The sequence below is a fragment of the Cucumis melo genome, chromosome 6 (assembly GCF_025177605.1).
Source record: "Cucumis melo cultivar AY chromosome 6, USDA_Cmelo_AY_1.0, whole genome shotgun sequence".
Classification (NCBI taxonomy): Eukaryota; Viridiplantae; Streptophyta; class Magnoliopsida; order Cucurbitales; family Cucurbitaceae; genus Cucumis; species Cucumis melo.
The window spans coordinates 2,965,903-2,986,699 of NC_066862.1; the positions used below are offsets into that span (position 1 = coordinate 2,965,903).

The 20,797-nt window shown below is 33.8% G+C and overlaps 7 protein-coding genes across 10 annotated transcripts; 5 read left to right on the forward strand and 2 right to left on the reverse strand.

Moving 5' to 3' along the window:
* Positions 1–1,058: 1,058 nt before the first annotated feature.
* LOC103483518 (PHD finger protein ING1) lies at positions 1,059–4,234 on the forward strand. 3 transcript variants are annotated; one of them, XM_008440196.3, is made up of 8 exons: positions 1,059–1,227; positions 1,610–1,681; positions 1,919–2,106; positions 2,687–2,750; positions 2,888–2,987; positions 3,212–3,368; positions 3,457–3,572; positions 3,740–4,234. In XM_008440196.3, exons 1-7 carry the CDS (start codon positions 1,200–1,202, stop codon positions 3,565–3,567), a joined length of 720 nt encoding a protein of 239 aa, XP_008438418.1. In that variant the 5' UTR covers positions 1,059–1,199; the 3' UTR covers positions 3,568–3,572; positions 3,740–4,234. The 3 variants fall into 3 exon arrangements, with proteins under 3 accessions (XP_008438418.1, XP_008438419.1, XP_008438420.1); XM_008440197.3 differs by having other exon boundaries at positions 3,752–4,234; XM_008440198.3 differs by having other exon boundaries at positions 3,769–4,234.
* An 801-nt stretch (positions 4,235–5,035) lies between these two features.
* On the forward strand, positions 5,036–6,632 carry LOC103483520 (glutathione transferase GST 23-like). The gene is made up of 2 exons (XM_008440199.3): positions 5,036–5,513; positions 6,159–6,632. The coding sequence occupies exons 1-2, from the start codon at positions 5,205–5,207 to the stop codon at positions 6,519–6,521; spliced, it is 672 nt and encodes a 223-aa protein (XP_008438421.1). The 5' UTR covers positions 5,036–5,204; the 3' UTR covers positions 6,522–6,632.
* Positions 6,633–7,092: 460 nt separating this feature from the next.
* LOC103483521 (uncharacterized) lies at positions 7,093–10,734 on the reverse strand. Of its 2 annotated transcripts, XM_008440200.3 has the most exons (4): positions 10,276–10,734; positions 8,940–9,044; positions 8,633–8,689; positions 7,093–7,847 (listed from the first exon to the last, which is right to left on the reverse strand). In XM_008440200.3, the coding sequence occupies exons 1-4, from the start codon at positions 10,555–10,557 to the stop codon at positions 7,530–7,532; spliced, it is 762 nt and encodes a 253-aa protein (XP_008438422.2). In that variant the 5' UTR covers positions 10,558–10,734; the 3' UTR covers positions 7,093–7,529. The 2 variants fall into 2 exon arrangements, with proteins under 2 accessions (XP_008438422.2, XP_008438424.2); XM_008440202.3 differs by lacking the exon at positions 8,940–9,044 and having other exon boundaries at positions 10,276–10,730.
* Positions 10,735–12,149: 1,415 nt separating this feature from the next.
* On the reverse strand, positions 12,150–13,485 carry LOC103483522 (probable glutathione S-transferase). The gene is made up of 2 exons (XM_008440203.3): positions 12,827–13,485; positions 12,150–12,729 (listed from the first exon to the last, which is right to left on the reverse strand). Exons 1-2 carry the CDS (start codon positions 13,133–13,135, stop codon positions 12,361–12,363), a joined length of 678 nt encoding a protein of 225 aa, XP_008438425.1. The 5' UTR covers positions 13,136–13,485; the 3' UTR covers positions 12,150–12,360.
* Positions 13,486–14,603: 1,118 nt separating this feature from the next.
* LOC103483523 (probable glutathione S-transferase) lies at positions 14,604–15,646 on the forward strand. Its single transcript, XM_008440204.3, has 2 exons — positions 14,604–15,009; positions 15,099–15,646. The coding sequence occupies exons 1-2, from the start codon at positions 14,701–14,703 to the stop codon at positions 15,465–15,467; spliced, it is 678 nt and encodes a 225-aa protein (XP_008438426.1). The 5' UTR covers positions 14,604–14,700; the 3' UTR covers positions 15,468–15,646.
* Positions 15,647–17,375: 1,729 nt separating this feature from the next.
* LOC107990281 (probable glutathione S-transferase) lies at positions 17,376–18,511 on the forward strand. Its single transcript, XM_008440205.3, has 2 exons — positions 17,376–17,895; positions 17,978–18,511. The coding sequence occupies exons 1-2, from the start codon at positions 17,587–17,589 to the stop codon at positions 18,341–18,343; spliced, it is 675 nt and encodes a 224-aa protein (XP_008438427.1). The 5' UTR covers positions 17,376–17,586; the 3' UTR covers positions 18,344–18,511.
* Positions 18,512–18,665: 154 nt separating this feature from the next.
* LOC103483524 (probable glutathione S-transferase) lies at positions 18,666–20,112 on the forward strand. Its single transcript, XM_008440207.3, has 2 exons — positions 18,666–19,493; positions 19,589–20,112. Exons 1-2 carry the CDS (start codon positions 19,185–19,187, stop codon positions 20,036–20,038), a joined length of 759 nt encoding a protein of 252 aa, XP_008438429.1. The 5' UTR covers positions 18,666–19,184; the 3' UTR covers positions 20,039–20,112.
* The last annotated feature ends 685 nt before the right edge of the window (positions 20,113–20,797 follow it).

Sequence of the window (20,797 nt, forward strand, 5' to 3'; positions counted from 1 at the left end):
ATTAGGATCCTAATTTGACTATTTATAGTGTGATAAGAAAACGAGGTAATTAAATCATAAAACATTAATTTGTCTAGATTAGGAATAGAACAACTAGATATACTAATTTTCTTAATTTATATGTTCCAGAAACCAAATGGCATTTCTTAAGTTTCTTGATGCATTCACATCACCCATTTTATTGGTTTCTTCTATTCTCGAAATTACATCCTAATTGACAAATTCCTAATTAGGGTTTAGGTAATATCCTTCTTAATTAGATTTAGTTGGTGAAATTATTTGTGAGGAAATATGAGAATTTGATCGTGGATTAGGTCGTCAAAAGTTTGGTAGGAATTCTTGTATGATTCAATCAAAGAGTTAAACCCAAAATTTAATAAACGATGAGGGAAATCTTTTTAAATATATATACATATACATATATATAATAGTAAATATAATACAACTATAGATTTTGTTTTTGAGAAATGTGATACCCTTATTAAAAAAAAGGGTTTTTTAAGGAAAAAAAAAACTATTTACAGTGGTTAGAAGAAAAAAACTATTAAAAAATTCATTAAACAATTTTTTATATAAAAAATAATAATTTAAATGAAAAAAGCTAAATTAAAAAAAATCACTTATAGAACTGTTGAAATTATTTATAAATATAATAAAAATTCATAGTTTATCAATGATAAAAGATAGATATATTATAAAATTTTACTATATTTTGAAAATAATTTTATTTATTTTATCATATTTAAAAACAAAACCAAATAAGGTCGAGGTATATTATTTATCAATAACATAAGTCACTCATTGCAACTATAATTATAAAAATAACGAATTAACCTAAACCATATAGATTGAATGACATTGAAAAATATTTAAAGCACAGAAAGAAAAAAAAAAGAGAGTTTGAAATGGTCGGAAATGGCAAGGTTGAAAAATGGGCCTTGGGCCTTAGGTGTGGTGGGTTGGAATAATGGGCCAGCCCAACACTAAAAGATGTTATGGTAGGAGGATGCACTCGAAAGGGTAAATCCGTCAATTAGTATAAAACCGTTCAATTTCTAGGGCTTGGTGGTCGTTGCATCAATGGCGGGAAGATTCGGGGATAAGAAATCCGCCAAAATTCTCTGACATCTTTTTTCTTTTTTCTTTTTTTTTTTCTTCCCGATTTAAAACCTTTGAATTCATTTGTGCATTTTCCTCACATGTCTTTCCTCGAAGAATTTCAAGCGAGTACGTACCATCTTCTCCCTTCTTTTCTTTTGCGGCAATTTCTCTTGATTCATAACTGTTTCAAAACCCTATCTCGTTAATTACTCTAATGCTTTCTTTGTTTTTATCCGATGGATTTTTACTGATATATGTATTTTTATATATGTTTCTGTTATTTCGTGATGTGCCCTTTTCTTGATTTATGGTAATGTCTTTCTGTTTTGGTTCTAGGATTGTAATCCTTTTGCGGGTGAAAATTTGTTCCTTTTTTTGCGTTTTGAATAATTGGGTTAGATAAAGTTGAGTATAATATTAGAAAGAAAGATAAATAAGTTTTGAAGATTGGGTTTGATAAAGTTAACAACAATGAGATTTTACATCTTCTATTTTACCTTTTATACAGACCTGGAATCACTACCCAACATTCTTCAAAAGAAGTATGCTTTGCTGCATGATTTAGATCAAAGTTTGCAAGGTATGCTTCTTCTTTCATTAGCGATGTGCAATTAGTTTTCTAGATGGCTTTATTATTATCTTATTTGTTTCTCCTCTCTTTTTCTTTCTTGATTTTTTTTCTTTTTTATGGATGTTGGAATATGTTAATACTCCAAAATCATTTAATGGCCTCCTTTGTAATGTCACTGTTATTGTACTTTATGTTGGCATATGTGTTTAGGGATTTTCAAGAATGTTGCTCCATATGTGAATGCAGGACTAGTGAAACAGAATGAACAACGCTGTGAGCAAGAAATTGAGGATATTAAGAGGGGAGTTAAATGTGGTAATATTACTCCAGATACTTCACTCATTAGATTCTCTGATGAAGCTCTTGATGAACAGAAGCATAGCATCAGAATTGCTGATGAAAAGGTTGCCCTTGCTGTTCAGGCATATGATTTGGTATGTCGAAATGTCTTTGAAACCTTTCAACGTAGTGTGGTTTAACAGATTGTGTGGGTGACTTTGAACAGACGCGCACTGTACTTTATTATAATGATTAGGATATTAATTTTCTGCTTAGAATGATTCAAGTTAAAATAATAAAAGCAATAAAAACTAGTTTGACCATTTTTACAAAATGCAAATAGGGTGTATGATGTTTAATGCTTGTAATGAATGTTCTATGCTTCCAGTTTTGTACTTGTGCAGTTATCCTTTCCTACATCTTGCTTAGAAAAGAGCATTGCAAAAGCACCTTCATGTTTATCATTGTCATTGACTAACATGTAGAGAGGGGGGGGGGGGGGGAAGGAGTCTCCCAGGTTTCTCGTGTAGTCTCAAATCTCAATGACTAACACAGAAACTAATACCTCATCCTTGACCTCCAGCAGCTTCAACGATATTTTTTTCTTTTTTATCGTCTGTAACTAAGGATGTTGTTTTGTGTGTGTTTTCTTTTGTTATTTTACTAGAAAAAGGACAGGTCTTCTTCTCGTTGTTTGCATTTTTACTTCTTCTGTTTATTTGTATTGTGCTTCAGGTAGATACCCACATACAACAGCTTGACCAGTATTTGAAGAATTTTGATGAAAAGCTTCGTCACGGTAATATCTTTGTTTCTACCTTTGATATCTTCTATTATTATGATTCTCTAGGCTCCTGCCAATATGGAGTATAAATGCATTTATCTTACTCATTTTGGGCCTAACTCCTATCTTCTATTTATCATTGTTATTTGCAGAAAGAGGTACTGCTGCTGCTACTGGGTTGCCAGCTTCAAGTGTAGATGGTAACACAAAATCTGGACGGGGAACAGAAGGGGGTAGAGGTGGGCGTAAAAAGTAAGTTAATTTCATACTTACATCAATGTGTGTATTTCACATGAACGATGTTGAAATTAATTGCCGACAAATGACACCAATTACTTAGGAGGTTGCCTTATTACTTTAGGCAGTCAATGTTTGTGATGAACTGGAGATACTAGTATATCCTACAGTAACATTTATTGTAGGCATGTTTAACAAGAGATTGAGGACATCTTCAATAATGAGACTATTTTCTGCAGAAGAAATGCCCAAGCTGCAGCTTCAACAACAGAAGCACCAACTACGGCAACTCCCACAGGAATGGAACTTGAATTACCAGTTGATCCAAATGAACCAACTTACTGTCTCTGCAACCAAGTTAGTTACGGGGAGATGGTTGCCTGTGATAATCCTAATGTATGTTACCATCCTTTCCTCCCACTATTTCCAAATTTTTTTGGTGGTTTGAGTCTATAAGCTAACCCAGTATTCTCTTTCATACCAGTGCAAGATCGAATGGTTTCATTTTGGCTGTGTTGGTCTAAAAGAACAACCAAAAGGAAAATGGTACTGTTCAGATTGTGCCGGCTCCAAAGGTCGCCGAAAAGGCAGATGATACAGGTATCAATCAGGAGTCTGCTGTCTAAATTTATATGAAAGACATTAAATTCAAATGTTATGCAGATCCTGCTCAGCTAGAGCTAGTCCATAAATTACTTGCAGTCCATGTAAATTCTGTTTTTGTTTTAATGCTGCTTTTAGTGTTCACGAAAGTTTTGAATTTGTAGAATCTTTGACAGTAGATCCAAATCATTAGGGCCCTTTCTCCCTTTCCCCATCCTGTGGGAGGTCGATCAAGTTTCTGCCAGGAAGGGTCAACTCATGAGAATTGAAGTGGGCCTTAAGACCATTAGAGGACAATACACAATAAAACACTGCTGTTCACTGTAAAACACACCGATCGGACCGGAGCTGTGTGGTTGGGGATAAAAAGGGAGATGCCTAGACATCTTTGGATGTTCGTTATGGGGGGACTTGAGGTATCCAATTTTTATCCATCTGTCTTGTCCCGTATAAGCCAACTAAATTATCTGTAGTGGTTAATTTCTGTATATTAATTTGTCCAATAAAGTTATTTCGAGTTCAGTTGATGTCGAATGAATGTGTATGTATTGGCATTCAATATGAAGAACTGAATTAGGTCATGTAACAATAAGATAGCTGTGATTTGTAGATGAGTGAACTAATGATATTAATATCATCATATAGGAGAAGTTAGCATATACCCGGTCATTTTTGGGGTCAGATGTTTAAATTTTCATAATTTGCATATTTTATCCTCAAAGGAGAAAAAAAAAAAAGAAAAAAGAACTAGGCTTTGATTGTAAGCATCTACAGGATCGCCCTCATCTATGTGGTTTCATAGGGACATCCGTCGTTTTATTTTAATACTGAAAAGCATAGAAGACAGGTTTATACATTTCTACATTGTGACAGAAGGCTTCTATGTTCCATATTCGACATTTTTTATGTCAAAACAGTGAGAAGAGTACACATTAGCCAATCAATTGATATTTTAATATTGCATTTAGTAGAAATGAACAAATTTTTTATTTTCAAGAAGTTTCTATTTTGGTTCTCATGTTTGTTTAATGTCTCTAGGGGATCTTTTCAAACCTAGTCTATTGTTTTGTGCATGACAACTCTATATTCCTTGGTGTTTTTAGTAGATCTCTTTACTCAAGTCCTTTTGAGTTTCATAAAATTGGAACTTCAGTATTATACATGATCCTGACTTTTAGGGTTTAAGTCATCAATAAAAGTAGTTTAGGGGTAGGGTTGAAATTGAAAATTAAAAAATATATATTTAAAACAAAGTACTAATAGTGCTAATTAAAACTTAACGATCAGAGTCTTTTTGTAAGTTCAAAGATCTTACTTTCAAGTTTTATTTCATACATTTATTCTTTGATTTAGTGTTACATTTTTTTGGTACCGAGTGAAATGATGATTTGAATTTTTGATCTCAAGATACGGATCTGTATGTCAACTATCCGTTGTTTGAATATAGTTATATTATTTAAGTTGAATATAGTTATATTATTTAAGAAGAAAAAGAAAAAATCAAGCAAGCAATCTAGAAGATTGAATACAATGTAAATCAAAGCTATTATTTTAATCTTATTTAGAGCATAGTATAAAATGATGTCCTTTGTATGCTAAAATAGCAACCAAGAACATCCTCCGTTAACGATGGAAGAAGTGAAACTCCATGGGATGTGGGCAAGTCCTTTTGTTTGCAGAGTGAAATGGGGTTTGGAGCTTAAGGGCATACCATATGAATACGTTGAAGAAGATATCTCTAACAAAAGTCCATCGTTGCTTCACTACAATCCTCTTTACAAGAAGGTTCCTGTGCTTGTTCATGGTGCAAAACCCGTGTGTGAGTCCATCATCATCCTCGAATACATCGATGAAATATGGCCTCAATATCCTCTCTTTCCTATCGATCCCTTCGATAGAGCAACCACTCGCTTTTGGATCAAATATGCTGATAATAAGGTCCTTTAAATTTTCTTACTTTGTTTGTTTATGCACTTAGAACATCAGGTAGGTTCCATTCCTCTGTTTTAAAATCATGCATTCCTATCCTTCATATTAAGAAATAATTTAATTGAGTCATGATTTGTTAAATAGTCAATATAAATTCCTATGTTCTAAAATCATGCATTCCTATCCTTCATACTAAAATATCATTTAATTGAGTCATGATTTGTTAAATAGTGACCGTAGACAATGTTTGATATTTGATAGATCAAACTAAATTATATCATAAACTTGAAGACGAGTACCTTAATTTTGAAACTTTTTGAATTTATTAAGAAAATCGATCTTTTACTCAAATTTCAAGATCAAAAGTCACATCTTTAACAAAATTGTATAAAGTATCCAATAGAAACTCAATTAATTTTTTATCAGTTCTAAATCTTAATTTAGAAGTAGATATAAGAGATAGTCAAGCGATCAACCCGATGAAACTCTGCTCGTTTTTAATTTTAGTTTTTGAAAGTTTGACGATATCCATTTAATTTAATTCAGAAGTGTCAATTTGAATTTAATTCTTTTTTACTTTGAAAAACATACTTTTAGTTGCGACGTTAGTTCGAATTATACTCTTAAATGGTAACACGAGGAAGGAATTGGCAGTTGTTTGGAAGTCAGCTTCTATTCGGTTCCCGCAGCAGGGAAGAAGAGGAAAAGGCTAAGGCGGAGGCGATCGAATTCCTGAGAACAATCGAAGAACAATGCCTTGGCGACAAGAAATTCTTCGCCGGAGAGGAGATCGGCGCCTTGGATTTGGCGTTCGGAGGAATAGCGCACTGGCTACCAGTTCTCGAACAAATTACAGGAAAGATACTTCTGGACGCCGATGAGTTCCCTCGCTTGTACGCTTGGACCCAAAACTTCAAGGAAGCTGCTGTCATCAGAGATAACCTGCCGGACGCCCAGAAGTTGGCCGGACTTTACAACGCCCTCCGCGACAAGCAGCTGCGATCTGCTGCACAGTAAACGATCTTCATAGATATCTGATTTGGATCCTAATATGTCTTGTGGATTGAAATTTCTGGAAAAAACTATAAAAATAAAAGATCTAATAAATTGTTTAGATTTATGAACAAACGTATTCTGTTTTCTTTCTTTTTTCTTTTTCAAATGAGTTAAAATTTTAATAATATATACTATATTTCTCCTGGGTGAAATATACCCAATCTAAAATGTGATATTTGAGATAATTGACAATACATATATGACGTGACAAAGTGTGTTAAGAATTTGAAGATATATATGTATGAAGTATGAACAACAAAGGGAGGCAGAAAACTTGATTAGCGTGAAACAGAAGAGTTTCGATACATTGTCAAAAGGTGATGGCCGATGGTCTTGCTTGTAAGGTATGTATTGATCAATGGCATTGGTCAATGTTATTTCGCCATTGGTTGATTCAGCTTGTCAAGAGTATAAGCTTTTTGTTGCAATCCTGTTAATGTTGTTTGATTTCTCAGAAAGAAAAAAACAAAAAGAAAAACAAAAAAACAAAAAACAAAGTAAAGTTAGTGTTAGGATATCCTCCTCCCTAGAATTATGAACTGAAGTATATTAAAATATAAAGGAAATAACTACAAAATAATCCAAAGTATAAAGATACTTGCAACCTCCCTCTCGAGTAAACACATACAAACCCTAACTTCCTATCTAATTATTTTTATAACATTTAACAGATATGTAACTTAAGAAAAACAAACTCAACTTATTAATTTCAAATCTTACTACCTGCTAGTAAGCAACCATCTAATTAAATACATTCTCTCAAGGAAAAAACTAACAGTAACAATAAGGAAATCCTAGAAACATACGAAGCTACTCCCATTTTTAGGCAAAGGACCAAACAAACATGTGATCCAACCAAAATTATCACCAATTCCTTCCCTATACTATATTCCCAAGAATTCTGTACAAAGAGCAAAACAGCAGCCTCTAGAAGAAAGAGCAAACAAGCAATTTGATCACCAGCTGCTGTTAAAGTGGACCTGTCCCGCCAGCCTTGTCAGGATCGGCTATGCTCGAGTAGGAGGTGAAGTGATTAGACATCCTCCAGCTCCAATCTTCATTCCTTGACACAAACATTCGTGGCCATCTGTTTATTCTAACATAGTGTTCTCTGATCTCCCCATCACCAACAAAACTTGTAACAGTAGAAAAGCAGCTTTCATGACCACCCCATACTCTATCATCAGGATCTGCAGTTTGGCTCCCATCGGGATGGAAATAACGGCGCATGAGAGGGTGGCTTCCTTGCCAATATGGATCAAGATCTCGCCAGTATACTGGAGCTTCCTGAAGGAAACAGAAATTAACCTTCCAGATATTATGAATCAATTTGCCCCTTCTGGAAAGGAGCCTTATAGATTTGTGCACATGGACTTTAGATACATTAGCATCTAAGCAGAAGATTGGTAGATTGGTTTAAAACCAGCACCAGCAAGCAGCTAGAGCACGCTAATAGAACCATGTAATTGCACATGTCAATTGGTATTCGAGCTCAAGCTTGACAACTTATGGCCATCAATACTATGAGCACTAGTACTAGTACTTGTCAATTGGTATTTGGACATACCCTCTAAATCAGTATTACGGCTGTCAATACTACAAGCACCAGCATAAAAATTTCACAAAGAAGCATGACACCACACAAATTTGAAAATGGACACATTATATACGATAAAGTACCTGTGCTATGGGAATTTTTCATGCATGTTTGACTTTTTATTATACAACCACTAGCATGGCTATCCAAATCGTGAGGATCATCCATGAATTTGGTATTGCCAAAGCATCCATCACCAACCATTTAACTTTAAAAGACAAGATAAAATTAGATGCAGATAGCATGAAGCGTCGTATGGTGCCTATGGTATGGTGTAGAAGAGATAGAAGGTGATCAAATTTTAGAGAATATGTTAATAACATAGTCAGATTTAATTAATCATAAAACACAAACATAAAAGTCATCCACTTAATTTAAATATCCTTCTCTCTTAACCAGGCTTCATGTCATCTAATTCACTACATGATGGATAGCACAGAAAAAAGTTTTCATAATTGCATAAAGACTAGCATACCTTATTGAAGTGAAATTGCCAGGCATGATCACATAAATCCTCCCTCATAATGCGAGTCTGATACAAGAAGTTAAACCCGTAAAAAAATAATATCAAAGTAATACAAGCTTCTCAGTTCTTACTATCCATGATTGGGAGTACATGTTTAGAACATTTTTCTAAATTATTGACGATAAGATTGATTAGTAGGTGCATTTGGTCATCCCAACTGCGGCCACACAACTATAAATTGAGTAACATTCATATATATGTATATGTAACAGCACACTCCCACAACTATACTTGAGGGTGGAAAAAGAGACTTAACCCGTTTGCCATCCATAATGGATAATGAATAAGCAGCTAGCTTTGGAAGACCTCGGCTTTGCGCCAATCTAGGGATATGTGCTTTCCCGAGCCACAGTTCCAGGCACTGAGAGAAAACTCAATAAATTATCTTACCAAATGTTCAGTTATCTTTGCTGCTAGACAATTTCAGAATTGTAAAATTTTCGATCTTCTATCCCAGTATCTAATGAGACATGACAGGCAGTCACAATCATCCCATGTCCATACACAGGAATGGGCTACCCAGTAAGAAGTAGGGGTGTAATCGGGTTGATTTCCTTGAAACCCAACCAGAATCGGACCCGACCCGGTTCAAAGTCCAAAGCAGGTCGGATGGGGATTTTTTTTTAAAAAAATTAATTTTAGTAAAAGAAAATGCAAACCAGTTCTTGAATAAAGCAGAGACAACCATTCGAAAAAGCCAAGAAACTCTCCAACCTCCAGAGACTTAGCATTGCACACAACCAATAAACATGAAATCATCACTCTTACTAAGAAAGATATGAACTTCTTGGGTTCAACTTCAACTCTTGTTCATATAAAGAGTTTATGTACGTAATCATATCACAATAACATCGACTACTTGCGGTTATGCAAATAAACTAAAACACATCTTCAAATTCCAAATTTTCTAAGGGCCTAAAAGAAGACAGAAATTTTAGAAAATAATTTAGAATACCTTCCAAACACACCTAAACAAGCTCTCGACATTACATTGTAGATATAAGTCAAAACTATGCACACACAATTTCATATCATTAAGGGCGAAAGAAGTATACTACAACCTAAGTATTTCTCCAAAGGATTACATGATGTCGAGATTCCGTATCTAGGAAATTTTGATTATCTACCCAAAAAACTATGAATACACTTTGATAATTTTAGTAGGCTTAAAGCACTTTACCAATCCCAAAACCATCTAAACTCGCACTTGGAAAGAGTCAAGGAAATGGTCTGAAGATAAATTTTCAATAGCCCGGATAAATAATTCAAATTAACGTGAGAGAGATTGAACTACTAATCAACTATATGCAGTCTGTTATGAACCTATGATCCATCGATGTAAAAAAGACCAAATTCGGCAGAAAGAGACACAGGCTACATAAATTAAAGATTAAAAACAGAAATGAAAGCTACAGAAACGAATCGAACTTCTAAACACAAAAACGAGTGACTCGATTCCATTCGCACTAGCCGAACAATTACTAACTACTAATACAAACAAAACAGGAAATACCAAAATCCAATTCAATAAAATCGAATTAAATCACAAGCACACAATAACATCAACTAATTAACGGAGTGAAGACGCTGACCTTCGAACTCCATAGACGATCGCTTGAAGCAACGGCGTACCAAGATCGAGAGACAAGGAGAGAAAGTGCCACGCTGCGTGCATCGAGGTAGCTCAGTATAATCATTAATAGATCAGAGCCTAAAACCTCAAAAGGATCTTGGAGAATAGGATTTCCGGTTCTTCTATTTTGTTGCCCTCGTTCATCGGAGACAGTCTCTCGCTTCTTCTTCTTCTTCTTCTTCTTCTTCTTCTTCCTAGTTTTCCACCGAGCTCCGCCGTCGAGGAAGTCGCTTTGCGCCATAAAATTCAAAGCTGAAGAGGAGGCGAGAGGGGTTTATAGTGAAGGGTTTTTTGACGAGGATGAACGATCGGCGATTAACATTGCAACCGAGCCGACATTGTTGAAGGAACGGCGGTTGCAAATTGCAATAGGAGAAGATACCAACCAAGCTTTGTTACGAAATATCTTTAAAATATCTAAACATGATATTACTAAATTTAGAATATACTCTTTTAACTTTTATTTTTGTCCTTTGTTTAGATGTGTTGTTATTATTAGTTCCAAAAAAATGTTGGTAATATTAACTTCTAAATTTTTTGGATTATTATAAATATATTTGTTATCTAATCCATTTTAGTGTTCATAATCACTCTTCATTTTCTTAATTATCCAACATCTTGATGTATATCTTGAAGATATCATTTCTTAGCGGTTAAGTAATCCATCAATGGAAGGCTTTAGTGAATTTATAAAAATACCAACCTTAGAAAGAATTCCAAATAATTTGGAAAAAGTGGGAGATGGGAAAATTTTGAGCTTTTCATTTATTTTTTTATTTATATATTATATTTTCTTGCTCCTGTTTTTGTAATACATAATTTTTAAAATTATCCTTAGAACGTGATTCATTTAGATTTTCGAGATTCGAAAAGCTTTAAAAGTTATTTATTTAAATATTTGAATTATGTTACTCTTTCTTAAGCTAACCCATAAACAATAATCATCGATAAAAACTCTCTAAAATTATATTCCACATCATTACATGCGATGAAAATCATATACATAAATAAATTTAGTATAAGTTCAGAGGCTTGAGTCCCCCTAACTTTATGTTCTTTATAATATATAAATAAAAGTTGAAACAGTATCAATACCAATAGCTTTCAAAATCTCATACTTACATATATAATAAATTTCAATGAATTGAGTTAATTTCTGTTTTTTTATTATTATTATTATTATTGTTATTACAACAAGTATGATCTACAGTGATAGTTGTAACAAAGACTCGATTCCCCAATATTCTTCAAATTTTCTTTAAGAATTATTTATTTTAGTACAATTGAATTAGAGAAATGAAAATCGTATACCTTATAGTGATTTTTTTTCCTACACAGATGTATATGACTAAAATATACTCCATATATTCTGTAATAGCTAATTTTAGTCGATACACCTTCAATAAATCACAAATATAGTATAAACTCGTAGTTAATCATTGTTTATTTTTTTCATTTTTTTTTTGTTAACTATAAATTATAGAAACAAGTTCACAGTTTGTTCTTGTATAAAAAATATTAGGTTAAAAGATCACTTTTAGTCCACAAACTTTTACGGGAGTAACAAATTAAATTAGATATTAACTCCTAATTTGTAACTACTAAGTCATTGTACTTTTTAGTTTCTATAACAACTTCAACTATCCATTCTTCCTATCACGTTTGGTTTTCACATTTTATGTCTAGTGATGTGTAACTATTATGATGGGGCTTTTGCTTCTCTATTTTTGTCCTACAAAATTTAGTCCTTTGTAAAATTAATTTATGGTCAAACCTTAGTGAATTTTTCTGTACGTGCATATCAATCAAAACTAAATTAAAAAGTTTAGATAATTAATAAAATTGTGATATTTAATTTCATTAAAATCGATAAGAATTAAATAGTTATAATAGAATGAATAGTCTGCGTTCCAAACCTAAACTATTATAATCAACAGACTTCTCATCTTCAACCCTCTTTAAAAATTTGCCAAATTAGCTTTTCTCGTAGGTTCATTTTTATTTAAAGTCAGACGAAGAAATAAAATTATATGTTTTAAGAGTTTTATGTTTTCGGAGATTCCAACAGTTGCTCCCTCCGGCGCCGGAAAGTTTCCACCATGAGGTTCCAGTCCGGAAGATTATCTCTGATCACCGGCGCTTCCCTGAACCTTTCAATCCAACCATACACCTGAGGGAACTCGCCGACGTCCAACAATTTCACTCCCGTCACTTTCTCAATCATTCCCAACCAATACGCAATCGCGCCGAACGCCAAATCCGCCATTCCGATCTCATCTCCTCCGAAGAATTTCCTCTCTCCGCCGCCGAATCCCCATTGCTCGACGGTTCTCAGCATCTCTAAGCTCTGTTTCTTCGCTTCTTCCCGTTCTTCCTCATTCTTCGCACGAAATATCTTAAAAACCACCGTGCCCTAATATTACCAAACCCCCAATCAAAGTTATTGTTGTTTTTACAAATCACATTTATTATGTTTACGGAAATAGGGTATATGAATATAACGAATTTACCTTATCGTCTATGAATTTGATCCAGAATCGAGCAGTGGCTCTCTCGTAAGGATCGGAAGGCAGCAGGGGATTTTGCGGCCACGTTTCTTCGATATATTCGAGAATGATAATGGATTCACAGATAGGGTTTCCGGCATGGACGAGGACTGGAATCTTCTTATGAACGGGATTGTATTGCAAAAGGAGAGAAGATTTGTTGGAGAGATCTTCTTCAATGTATTCGTAGGGAATGCCTTTGAGTGCCAAAGCCCAAATGACTCTGTAACTGAAAGGGCTTGGCCAAGTTCCATGGAGTTTCAATTCTTCCATCTTCTTCTTCAATGGAGGATTCGCTCAAGTTCAAGAATTGAGGGAAGAAAATCACTTTTGTAGTGATTTTTTTTCTTGGGGTTCAAGAATCAAAGGGTACGAAAAATCCAACCACAAGTGGTTTTAGAAATTACAGTTTGTGGGTTGAATTTTTCGCTCCATTTAGTGTTCTTAATTGAATAGTAAAGTATCGATGAATTATTTTATTGAGGTGGTTTGAATTATTGTCCTTTTCAGATAAAATAAATAGTCCAAAAGCACTTTGTATAATATGTTTGAACGTGCAAAGGTTTCAAACATCATACGCATGAGCTTACGTAATTAATCAATCTCCCATTTTCGAGGAGTTCAAAAGAGCTCCTAAGTTTTGACATTTGGATTTGGTTTATCTACATGGTTTATAATCCCAACCAATTTACATTTCTATATCCATCCAAGTTAAATCGCCTTAAGTTTTCATATTCTTTTCATTTATGTTTTTCACATCAATATGTTTTTAAAAATAAAGTATAATTAACTGGTATTAATTTGAGGTTCAATGATATTTAAGAGGAGAAATTTATAGTGTAAATAGAGAACATATAGTTTTCTCCTATTAATACCTGAATTTTTCTCATTTCTAAAAGTCTTCTAAGCTATGATAGTATAGAATACTTCGATTTATCATTTGATACATTATTTTAACTACGAGTTTCACTCAACTTTTAAAATCTTTAATTTGTGACAATCAATTAATTGAATGGAAGTAGTTATGGTTCGGATCCATATTGGAGTTAAATATTTTTGGAAATAGGATGAGATTTATTAACATTTAACATAAAACCCATTACTATAGTATGGACTAAGGTGAGAATGATAGATAAAAAAAATCAATAGATTTGGTTGAATTTTTCGATGTCTTTTAGGGTATGAACTTGATTTCCTTTTGATTTGGCTGCTTCAAGTAAAATAAAAGTATTTTATGATTTTCATTTGGAAACTAAAGAGCTAAAAGTCCAAAGAAACTTTATATATATATATATATAAAAAGTTTTTTAACTACTAATTATTATTATTATCATTTGGGTTTGACTTTTGAGTCCGGTTAAAGTATATAGAAACCCTAACTAGAATCTTCCATAAATATTAAATGAGTAGATTAAAATTCTAGAATTATATAAACTAAAGAATAAATCTACAAATATCCTACATTTTTCAGAATAAAAGATTATAGAGAATTTTTTTAGATAAGGATAAGAGAGAAATATCTAAAATTATGTAAATAAATATATAAAATAGGTAGAACTCTTTTGGTTTGGGCTCTAAGTAATTCATTTGTGGACCAAGTAAAATCAAAGTGAGGAAGAGAGAAAGAAAGAAAGAGAGTTAGTAAGAAACTTTAAATGAAAATGATTAAGTGTCGTAAGTGTTCCATCATTTGTAAATTAAATCTTTTAAGAGTGAGCCTCTTTATTTAGTGTTAATTTCTTGGACAAACGCCAATAAAAGACACTAAACCGAGGATTGCACAAACGATAATTACTTCGTTGATTTGAACATCAAAGTGAACAAATCCTCCATTGAAGATGACAGAAGTGAAGCTCCATGGAACTTGGCCAAGCCCTTTCAGTTACAGAGTCATTTGGGCTTTGGCACTCAAAGGTATTTCCTACGAATACATCGAAGAAGATCTATCCAACAAATCTCCTCTGCTTTTACAATACAATCCCGTTCACAAGAAGATTCCGGTCCTCGTCCATGCCGGAAAACCCATCTCCGAATCCATGATCATTCTCCAGTACATCGACGAGACCTGGCCGGAGAATCCCCTTTTACCCTCCGATCCTCTTCAGAGAGCTGCCGCTCGGTTCTGGATCAAATTCATAGAAGACAAGGTAATTTTGGACCAATCACTTTCTAATTCAAACCGATCGTACGTTTAACATTGATTGATTCTAAACATTTTGGAACTAATTTTGACTAGAGCTTGGTGATTTTGGGAGTAAGTGATATTTTGGAAGGGGAAGAATATAAGGAAAAGGCGAGAAAAGCGAGTTTGGAAGTGTTGAAGACGGTGGAAGAACAAGCACTCGGTGACAAGAAATTCTTCGGCGGCGATGAAATCAACATGGTGGATTTGGCGTACGGGTTCTTGGCACGGTGGCTGCCGGTGGTTGAAGAGGTGGTGGAAGTGAAAATCCTCGAACCAAATACGGTTCCTCGGCTGTATGCTTGGGCGGAGAACTTTCGGCAAGCCGCCGTGATCAGGGACAATCTTCCCGATCACGACGAGATGGTTTCACGGCTGAAGTTCCGGAGGGAGCAGCGATTGCAAATTGGGAGGAAATCATAAGTACGACTCCGGACGGCGCCGTTTGGCCTTGTGATTTGGGAAATTTGAGCCTTTTCTTTACCGTTTGTGTTTGTATTTTGGCTAAGCATACATTTTAACGGTAAATGTTATAAATGTGTGCTTTTCTTTGACTTGTACTCTAATCAAATCAACTAATGAAAGTTATTGATCAAGAAAAATGTATTTTGGTATAAATTTTAAATCTAAGAATAAGTTTAAATTAGTTAAAGATATATTTTATTATTTTCAAATAATTAAAAAAGTATTTCTATTATATTTATATTAATAACATTTTGATATCTATTTTTTTAGTAGATTTTTCTACGATAGGACGAAAATATCTAAGTCATCCTGCATCTAGAAGACTGCATCCTATATTTTTATTCCAACTAGAGGTGAGCATGATAGATCGAAAAGTCAAGCTAACCGACCAAATCGAAGTCGATCGGTTGGAAAATGAGAGGGTCGGTTTCGAAAAATTTCAAATCGAAAATTTTCAAAAAGTATTTTTAAACATTAAACGGACCCGACCAATCCTTACTTATCGAGTTTAGGGTTGATTTGACACTTTACTAAACCGACTATGGTTCGTTCGGATTGGTTTTGTCAAAAAAATGACTCCAACCGACCAATGATGACCCCTGATTCCAACTAATTATATACATTTATTTATTATCTTAGTTCTGCCGATACTATATGTACCTATAGTATTTTAATTTTAATTTACAATATATATTTATGTATTTATTTTAATTTTTAGTACCCTTTGAAGGTAAAAACTTAATTCCCTTTCATTGTTTTTTTTTTCTTGCTTTAAATCTTTAGTTAATCACGAAAACTTAGCTGTATAAAAAAATTAAAATTTTAGTTCTCCAATTTTCAAAAGAGTTTGAGAATGATTACATGTTTAATTTTATGCCTAACATATTTTTCTAAAATGTTTACACAGTTGGTATTAAGAAATTAAAACCATAGGTCATGTAGAATAGTCTCTAATACAGTTGAGTTATATTCATCTTGGACTCACAAAACTTAATTGATATAAAGTTAAAACTTTTTGCATCATTTTTATGTGAATCTATTAAAAGGGTCATTCACGACCTTTTTTTACACTTCCTAAATTATACATGGACAGAACCTAAAAACTTATAAATTAAACTTCTCATCGTATATGTATCTATATTTATATATGCTCTCACTAGAAGGTAAATGAAATAAATGGAAATTAAAACTCAAATGGAAATTAAGAGAATTTAGAAATGATTACGAGATTTAACTAGAATTTTTTTTTTAATAATGCATTTTTAAAAAACAATGTAAAAAATAGTGTAGGATGCAAACTAGTGAAAAAAATAGAGTGATTTTGTAGAAGTCGTATACCCCGTACACGACGTCTCCATTTTCCTACCCTTCGCTCGCCGCCGTCCTCCATCTAATCTCTTCTCGATTTCTTCTTCGCCTCATTGACCGCACAAATATAATATACATATATATTAAATATTAAATAAATATATATAAGTACGATTTCCAAGCAAAGTCACAAAATCACCCTATTTTTTCAATAGTTTGTATCAGTGTATTTTTGAGATTATTTTTTTAAAATGCATTAAAAAAAAATCATTTAACTAAACCATAAACATCAAATAAAAACTGAACAAAAATCATACGAATTCAACCAAAATTAACTTAGGATTACATAAGAAGAAGACAAAAATATATAATATAATATATGAAAACGTTCAAAATCAAACATCATACGCATGGGCTTACGTAATCCGCGTCCCATTAACATCCCCAAATTTCAACATCGTGTTTTCCTTCAAAGAACTAGCTAATCAACGAAGATGTTTGAATGTGAGAATCAGTGGAACAGATATAAATGAGACCCACCAATATTTATTAACACTAAAGACCATTATATTATTATTTCATAAATAAATCGAAAACACAAAGAAGCTTTGTAATTGTATGTGCTGTTTTTATATATATATATATATATATATATTATAGAATTGTTGATTTACGTGCATATCAAGAAAAGGCACTAAAACAGAGCACTACATAAACGATGGTTACCTCATTCATTTGAACTTCAAATTGAACAAATCCTCCATTGAAGATGACAGAAGTGAAGCTACATGGAGCTTGGCCAAGCCCTTTCAGTTACAGAGTCATTTGGGCTTTGGAACTCAAAGGCATTCCCTACGAATACATTGAAGAAGATCTCTCTAACAAATCTCCTCTGCTTTTGCAATACAATCCTGTTCATAAGAAGATTCCAGTCCTCGTCCATGCCGGAAAACCCATCTGCGAATCCATGATTATCCTTCAGTATATCGATGAGACCTGGCCAGAGAATCCCCTTTTGCCCTCCGATCCTATTCAGAGAGCTGCAGCTCGGTTCTGGATCAAATTCATAGAAGACAAGGTATTTTTTTAACCAATCGATTTATGCGTTCTTGCATTTTAGATTAGACGTGTTGTAAACATTTTGATCGAATTTTTACCAGAGCATGGAGATTTGGGGATTATTTATCGCGGAAGGGGAAGAAGATAAGGAAAAGGCGAGAAAAGCAACCTTGGAAGTGTTGAAGACAGTGGAAGAACAGGCACTGGGCGATAAGAAATTCTTCGGCGGCGATGAAATTAACATGGTGGATTTGGCGTACGGGTTCCTTGCGCGGTGGCTGCCGGTGATGGAAGAGCTGGTGGACGTGAAAGTCCTTGAACCAAATACAATCCCCCGGCTCTACGTTTGGGCAGAGAACTTCCGGCAAGCCGCTGTGATCAGAAACAATCTGCCGGATCACGACGAGATGGTGCCGCGGCTCAGGTCCCGGAGGGAGCAGGTGTTGAAAATGGCGAAGAAATCATAAGTGCGATTCCAGATTTTGATTTGGGAAATTAGTGGTTTTGGATGTTTGAGTTTTATCTTTGCTGGGTGTGTTTGTATTTGTGAGTGTCTCTACTCTTTGCTTGAGTTTATACAAAATAAAATGAAGCTAAGCCACGTTTAACATTATAAAATTTGGTATTGTTTTGAACTCTAGACTAAACTCCAAACCTAAGCTACTTCTTTAATATTTGTGTTTTATTTACCGAAATTTAGAATTTTTATCAGAAAACATATTACATTAGCTTTTTATGGTCAAGTTTTCCGTACTAATTAACAATCTATTTAAAAATTCAATTAATCATGAAACCCAAAACAAAAAGACACGGGTTATTGCACACAATGATCCTCTCATAGGCTAGCTTTATTTTATCATATAATTCTATTTTGAAATATAATATTAAAGTAATAACAATAATAATATCACCATTCTTAAAAAAGAAAGAGACGAAAAAAGAAAAGGATTAAGAAGAAATAAATGATTAAACTTATTCTCTAAATCCGAAAAGATTCCATTTCTTTTTCCTCCTTAAAAACTCCTAAAAATTCAAGGAACTGCGAGAATCATACTTGTATTTCTCTTGATAAAAACAACAATCAATAGTTATTAAATAAATCATCAATGATGGGTCACATGCATAGTCAAAATATTAGACACAATTCAATGAGATGAAGAAAATAGTGAAAGAGTCAAAGTCTTCACAATTTATGAAAACCAAACCCCAAATTGAACTTTCAAAAACTTACAACCAAAGAAAACCAAACCAACAAATAAATATAATTAAAAGAAGAAAAAACACATACACACAAAGCCTCCATTGACAATGGATGAAGTGAAGCTCCATGAAAATTGGTTAAGCCTTTCCGCATGCAGAGTCATTTGGGCTCTGTCCCTCAAAGACATACCCTACCAATATGTAGAAGAAGAAGGTATCACCAACAAAACTCCTTTCCTTCCTTATTCTAACTCCCTTCACCATAAGGTCTCCCTCATCGTCCACGGAAAATCGATATCCGACTCCTCTGTTATTCTCGAATACATTGACGAGACGTGGCCGCAAAACCCCTTACTCCCTCCCGATCTCCTCGACAAAGCTACGGCTCGGTTTTGGATTCGGTTCATTGATGATAAGGTAAATATAGCATCCTTTACACAAAATTTGCCTTCTAACTTTTCAAAAATTTCCTATTCGTTTTACATTTACGATGATCGGCGTATTGGATTCAGGGGGCGGCTATATCGAGAATGTTCTACCCGGGCGGGAAGGAACAAGGGGCGAAGGAGGAAAGCTTAGAGATGCTGCGAATCTTAGAAGAGGAAGTGATCGGCGAGGGAAAATTCTTCGGCGGAGAGAAGATGGGGATAGTGGACTTGGCATTCGGACAATTTGTAGAGTGGTTGGGAGTGTTTGAAGAAGTAACCGGAGAGAAATTGTTGGAATCGGGCTCATTTCCTCGGCTAGAAGCTTGGAGCAGAGCTTTCATGGCAGTTCCGGCGATCAGAGAGAATCGCACGGATCGAAATCGGATGGTGGAGAATATCAAACGTTTTAGGGTTCCAAAAACCCAACATCGTTCTTCGTTGGATCCATCCAATGATATGAAGAACGTTGTTGGGTGTTTGGAGCTCTTTGTATGTTTTTGTGAACTCGTTTCTACCGTTGCCAGGTTTTTCTAAAACGTTTTTGTATTTTGTAAAATAAGCTCTTAGGATCCATTTATGTTTACATATAAAGTTTGGTTATTTCTGGATTTTGATTCTTAATTTTTTTTAGTTGAGTTTTTTTCTCATTAAAATGAGATGAAAATAGAAGGAAATCTTGCACTAATCACCTCCTTATCAACAATTTGAATAAAAAAAGATTATCACATGGACTATTCCATAGACAATCAAAGTAACCACTAAACTAATGTTAAATATTAATAGTTAAATAGTTTTCTTTATATATATTATATAAAGACAATAAAGTTGAAGGGGGCTCGAACCCCTGGTCTATACTAAATCCGTCGGTGTACGTTCATGTTGCATCATATACAACATCTTTCATGACAAGAGAGGTAACAATTGATATGTAAAAATCGATTTAAAAACAATCTATCGTATATATTATGAAATGACGTAAATTGGTAACAAAAATCATAATTTTCTAAATAATGGTAAGTAATATCAATTCAGCCAAAAAGCTTTAATACAATGGAAACAGACAAATTTAATATAATATCTAATATTTCTTATTTACAGACAATATTTCTCACTTATAAACTTGAAATATTAAAAAAAGAACCCAACAAATAGAATCAATGTTAAATGGGAAGGAAATGAAAATAACATTGCATGAACTTAAATATAGAACACTAATCGCTAATCACCAATTCAACCAAAAAAATTAAGCTGATAGATGAAAACAAATTTAATATAATATCTAACCACTGATCG